This window comes from Arachis ipaensis, chromosome B10, assembly GCF_059453495.1.
Source record: "Arachis ipaensis isolate K30076 ecotype BB chromosome B10, ASM5945349v1, whole genome shotgun sequence".
In the NCBI taxonomy this organism is placed as follows: Eukaryota; Viridiplantae; Streptophyta; class Magnoliopsida; order Fabales; family Fabaceae; genus Arachis; species Arachis ipaensis.
Genome location: NC_142435.1, coordinates 135,379,332 through 135,385,400, shown reverse-complemented (window position 1 = coordinate 135,385,400; position 6,069 = coordinate 135,379,332). Strand labels below are relative to the sequence as shown.

Below are 6,069 nucleotides of genomic sequence, written 5' to 3'. Positions count from 1 at the left end.
CAATTGATCAAAGTGATATTAGTATTAGAGAAAAATTCAAGGGTTAACAATTTTAATTTGTATTAGCCATCACTTTAAACCAATAATGCAACACATTTAATCGAATAGTCTAACACTTTTAAATATTATTGACTAAAAACAATAAATATTGTACTCATTCTTAACAACTGATGTTAAACAAATTAAACAAATTAATCTATTCTGATAGGGTACATATTGTTGTTACTCTCACTCTTTTTGAACCTCCTTAAACTAGGTCAATTTGGTGGTATACGGATATGATTGATCCATGCATAGAATTATGGGGTGGCGATATTTTTTTTTTAATTTTAAAACCATGAATAATTATGGAAGTTAAACTAATAAAAGATAGTTTTGATTGACAATTTCCACGCTCCCTCTACATACTAATCTAAGATTCATAGTTATGAATCCAACTTGCTTACCTCTAGAATGGACTGAAATAAACAGTGATTTGCTTCATTGGGTTTTCGACTTCCTTGCCACCAGCATGCATAACGAACTCTGCTGGAGTGAGGAAGTTACCATGGCAAACACACACAATGCAAGCTTGGCGATTCCTGTACTTGTAAAGAAACCCTTCTACTCTTCTCCCGTTAGGGCCGTCTCCTGTCGTCGTCACACTCGGTATCTGCCTAAGGATCTCCATCACATCCCCTTTCAGGCTGCAGTAGTTCCCTAGCTTGAATCTCTTGTCTGGAATCTTCTCCTTTGAATCTGTGTTTATTGTTTTCTTGGAAGTCAGGCAATCATTTTTCTTCGTTGTTGATGCATTGGTGTCGAGGTCAAGGCCTTCCGCCTCCTTTGCATCGGTGGTGGTTGTTTTCTTGTAAGCCAAGGAATTGTTTTGCTCTGTGGTTGATGCTTCGGTGTTGAGGTCGATGAGGTCGACCGCCTTTGCATTGATGTTTGTTGTTTTGTTGGAAGCCATGGAATCATTTGTTTTCGTGGTTGATGCATTGTTGTTGAGGTTGGGTCCTTTAGCTGAGCTTGATTGTGCCTTATGTGCATCTGCACAAATCAGTAAACAGGATTATGTGACACAACAGTTAACAAATCAACAAGTTATAATGTTAAGTCATGGATCTTAACATAAGAGAGATTCTTTCTTTCTTAACAAGGAGTTAACTTTCATTCTCCATAGCATTTCTTTATTCATAAAAATTGTCCTGCTTTGATTAGCACATTCAAACCAATGAAATGTTCTGTTTCTATCCCTTAGGACTTTCAACTCTCACATGTTTTCGCAAGTATAGATCTACCTATATATAATGTAGTTTCCACATTTGCATGAAAGTAGCACATATTGGAGACAGAAACAAAAACACAATTTCTATGGAACACTTGACAACAACCAAAACAGAACAACAAAAATGTTAGTATGTTAGCATGTTACCCTGCATATGGTTTGAATTCCCGGAAGGATTTAAAAGTGACTTGACTTGAAAGAAGTTGGCACCATTGACAGCCATAGCAATCCTCCTAAGCCTTTCATGCAGCATTCTCTTGCCATTGCTATCCTCAGCCTCTGATGGCAAAGAGCTTGATCTGTTCAGACATGGCAGAAATGTGATGCTTCCATCTTTCATCACTGATAATGACCTCTTCAGCTTCCTCCTCCTCTCTTCTTCTTTCTCATCACCACAAGGTGACAGCTTCAATGTCAGGTCTATTTTGTTGCTGCACTTCATCTGTTCCTCACCATAAACTGTCTGAAATAATCAAAGTTTTCTTAATTAGTTTTGTTGCATTGCATGAGGAGAAAAATTCAACATTTTCTTTTTTTTCAGCATTACCTCCATTGAACTCAAAGGGAAAGAAAGAAAGAAAGAAAAGGCCTTCAACAGAAGACACCTAGAGTTCTCTCTGAAGAGGAAGAAAATAACAACAACAATAATTAGAATAATGATAACAATGAATCAAAAAATAAACAAAGGACATGCATTATGCAGAAACAAGTTAGGCAGAAAATCAGAATTTGAAATGATGGTAACCTTAAAATAGTTCCAAACTCTACCTAACAAGGAGAACAGAGCAATGATGATTACACAAAATGAGATAAACATTAAAAAAGAAACTAACTACACCAAAAAAGCTTAAATCTTTGTGAACAAAAGTCACATCCCCAAATGGGAATTGTGAGTTAAAAAACAAAAAACAATGGGACAGGGTACCTAACAGGATTACTGATAATGATAACAAGAAGAGAGAACAAAAACAAAAACCAAAACAAAAACATAAGAATTGAGAAATGAGGAAAACTCACTCACACAGTGGGAATGTCACAACAAAAAGTAAGTGTGTGGGGGCTGCAAATTTGATATGGAAGAAGAAGAAGAAGAAGTAAAAGAAGAGTGAATAACACATTGATGACGATGTTGTTGGGGGTGTGTCGTGTTTTTATGAGGAGTTCCACGTGGCAATGAGAGGAGAGAGCGTGAGTTTCACCTCATCTTAAGTTTGAACACTTTGATCTTTCTTCTCTTCTCTTATGTGCGGGTTTTTCTGAGAATTGAGGTCTTCAAGAAGTGGCAGAAGCACCCAGGACACTTGTTCATCCTTGTCTATGTGTAATTCTTAAGAGGGTCCAGGGGTAATATGGTCAAATCGTCTGTTAAGGTTCATCCTTCTTTTCTTTCTGCATGCCACTCCCAACACCTACCGTGTCATGCACATTTTTTTAAATAAAATATTCTCTTCAACATAATTGTCCGTTAATAGGATGAGATTGAGTTTAAAAGAAAAAACAAATGATGTTTGTGTTTTTTAATATTTTAATTTTTTAACTATTATTTTTAAGAGCAATGCTAAGGGCCAGCAACTTTTGTGATTGGTAGCCATCAAATAGCCATCAATGATGATCTAATGGTGTGAGATTGATGTGAGTTTTCATCCAATGACTCACCTTTCTCTGCTGGCTACATGCTGGCCAAAATTCAACAAAACTGCTGGCCCCTAGACTTTTCCTTAATCCTACTCAAGACCGTATTAATCAAGATAATAAATTCCAATAAGCCTTTCATGTCTTACTGGTTAATTTATCAAAGCGTGTTAGATTATCAATATATTAATTAAAATAAGAGAATGATAATAGCTTTTATGACCATATTCCATGCACACATAAAATTATATACTAAATTAGTTATTAAAAATATATGAAATAATATATTTAATTTTAATGCACTGACAGTTATACAATTGCATAATCACATTTATTTTTTTATAATTATTTACGGGATCAATATAAAATATGAGGAGTGTTAAGGGCAAGAAGATTTTGTGATTTCTAACCATCAATTAGTCATTATTAATATTTTTAATAATGTGAGATTACATTTAATAGTATGATATTACTCATTTTTTTTACTAATTAAGTATTGACTAGATTTTAATAAAAATATTGGCCTCTTAAACTTTTTATAAAATATAATTATTTTAATTAATATGACATTATGTAAGTAAATACATATATAAAATTATTTTACTCTAACAATATATCAAAATTATAATATTTTGTAGTTTTTATTAGGTGAATTTTCTCCTGTTAGCACCTTTTTACATTAATTTATTTTATTCTAGTTTATTTTTGTTTAATCCAACATTTATAAATATTCAATAACTTTGTCTAATTAATGGTTGAATTATTTCTTCTTTGAGATACAATCTGAACACATTCCTAAAGTAATAATATTATGTATATATTAAAATTAGTTATTAAAATTAATTATTAATATAAAATATATATTAAAATATAAATTATATATTAAAAATAAATTAAATTATACATATTTATATATAATATATAATAATTAATTTTAATGTCTAATTTTAATGTGCAAATAATATTTTATTACTCAAGTTATTCTTATAAGATGTGACCAATACTCTTTTAAAATAAAAATATTATATACAAATAAAAAAATCAACTAATAAATTATTATTGTATATTAGTATATAAACATATATTATTTAATTTATTTATATTATATATTTTATATTAAAAATTAATTTAATAACTGATTTTTTATCTACATATAATATAATAATTTCTAAAATTGTTTTCAAAACAAATTTCGCGAAATAACTATTTCAGCTTGGTATCTACTATCTAGTATCTACCACCTCCCGACTTGATACAAACAGATTTAACCAATTGGTCCACCAATCCGAACCGACCAGAAAAAATGTGGTTTGGTTCGAATCGAGCTGGAAGGATTGCTTTTTATGTTTAAACATATTAATTAGAGGATTCCATAAAACCTTTTTTTCTCCCCCAATGTCGATTATTCAGTAACCCATTCATACAAGGTTATTGAACATAATTGTCATATACCCCGGTTGGATTAAACTAGATTGGATTCTGATCGATTTATTATTACCATTGCTATATGAAAAGGTTTACAATACTGTTTTCAACAATATGCTATTACAACCTTAAACTTGTTCATGACAAAAAGTCAAATGTTTCTAGTGTCGTGGTAGTTAGGTTAGGATTTAATTTGTTGTATTATAAAGCATAAAAAAACTTACAAAATCATATATTGCTATTTCAATATACATTTGCCTTGGAAGGAGTTTGAGAGTAGTATTCAGCGGAACTGCCTTTCTTAAGCAGTTTCTTGTTTTTTTTTTCTTTCTTAGTTTTTGTTTATTTTCTTTTAAGTCACAAAAAAAAAAAAAAATTTGCTCTTTCACTTGTTTATCAAAATACAAAATTTTCCCCTTCACTAAGAAGATATAATCAGTGTAAGAATATAATCGACAATATAATAATAAACTTTGCATAAAAAATGAGAAATTGAGAATGAATGATAATAACAAATATTGTGAGAGAAAATTAGACAAAAATTTATTTATAAAAAAAATTAAAAACACTAATTTATGAAGGAACAACAAATGGTGGAGTTGGCGGAAACAAGCTTTTTCGATAGAGAGAAACTCATATACAGTAAATTTATTAAATTATTTAATAATTTTTAATTATCAAATTTATATAAAATTAATTACACTAAATCTTTATCTTCTTGATATCGGGAATATGGTAGTCATGGTCCCTAACCTTGTACCTGCGACTGTGCTAGAAAGGACACGTGGCAATGTCAAATGCAACGCATTCATTAGAGAGGGACATCAAAACTGGTGGAATATTTCAATTTTCACCAACTTGGTACCTCTCTTTGACAACTTAAATTCACTATTAATGTACTAAATCAATAATAGTGAATTTAAGTTCAAAAATTTGTTAATAATAAGTATTTTAAATATTTTCATTCAGAAAATGAATAAAAAGAATTTTATTTTTTAGGACGTTGAATATGCAAAATTTTAAAAATAATATATTTTATATTTTTTATAAATTCTTTTATAATATTTAAAAATTAATATTTATAATATTTTAAATTTTTTAAATTATTATTTATTTTATATTTTTTATAAATTCCTTGCCATAAAAGTATCATTCCATTCTTTCCTCACCTTGCACCCCAATCCCACTAGGCATTAGGAAAGTTGACCCACAGACCTACACCTTGGGATGCGTTTTGCATGTTCAATGTACAATTATGTTTTTGGATTAAAATTTATAAATAGAAATTTGTATAAAATTAAGTTTTTAAATTTAATTTTGATTAAAAATGAGTTGATGATAATATGATTTATATTTAATAATTATTATATTAAAATAAATTAAAATAAATTAAATGTTGTTTGAATTATATTATTTGAAATGATTTATAAATAAAAAATTATTGAAAAGGATATAAATTTAAATAAATATTTTAAATTATTTTATTATTTTATTTTAGATATTTAAATAAATTTTAATATTTTTTAATATTTTCATTATTTTTTTAATATTCTTTTAGTTATAATTGTTTATTATTTATGATTCTAAAATTATTTTTGTGCTAATTTTTTAATTTAATTTAGTCTTTTTAATGGAATTAATAGAATCACAATATAAAGTAAAAAAATTTCTATAAAAAAAAGAATAATAATAAAATTATATGAACAAAAAATAATAAAAATTTTATGAAAAATAATAATATA

The 6,069-nt window shown here is 28.5% G+C and overlaps 1 protein-coding gene across 4 annotated transcripts; it reads right to left on the bottom strand.

The window, feature by feature from the left end:
• Window positions 1–357: 357 nt before the first annotated feature.
• LOC107624496 (uncharacterized) lies at window positions 358–2,535 on the bottom strand. Of its 4 annotated transcripts, none has more exons than XM_016326987.3 (4): window positions 2,288–2,535; window positions 1,818–1,887; window positions 1,418–1,733; window positions 358–1,032 (listed from the first exon to the last, which is right to left on the bottom strand). In XM_016326987.3, exons 1-4 carry the CDS (start codon window positions 2,386–2,388, stop codon window positions 449–451), a joined length of 1,071 nt encoding a protein of 356 aa, XP_016182473.1. In that variant the 5' UTR covers window positions 2,389–2,535; the 3' UTR covers window positions 358–448. The 4 variants fall into 4 exon arrangements, with proteins under 4 accessions (XP_016182473.1, XP_016182474.1, XP_020969369.1 ...); XM_016326988.3 differs by having other exon boundaries at window positions 2,292–2,442; XM_021113710.2 differs by lacking the exon at window positions 2,288–2,535 and adding an exon at window positions 2,039–2,258.
• Between the last annotated feature and the right edge of the window lie 3,534 nt (window positions 2,536–6,069).

What these genes read in the sequence shown, in the direction of transcription:
- LOC107624496 (XM_016326987.3), bottom strand. Translation starts at nt 2,388, where the DNA reads ATGTGTTATTCACTCTTCTTTTACTTCTTCTTCTTCTTCTTCCATATC. An exon ending in TCCCTTTGAGTTCAATGGAG is followed by an intron (nt 1,734 to 1,817) that starts GTAATGCTGAAA and finishes TGATTATTTCAG; the next exon opens with ACAGTTTATGGTGAGGAACA. An exon ending in GAATTCAAACCATATGCAGG is followed by an intron (nt 1,033 to 1,417) that starts GTAACATGCTAA and finishes TGATTTGTGCAG; the next exon opens with ATGCACATAAGGCACAATCA.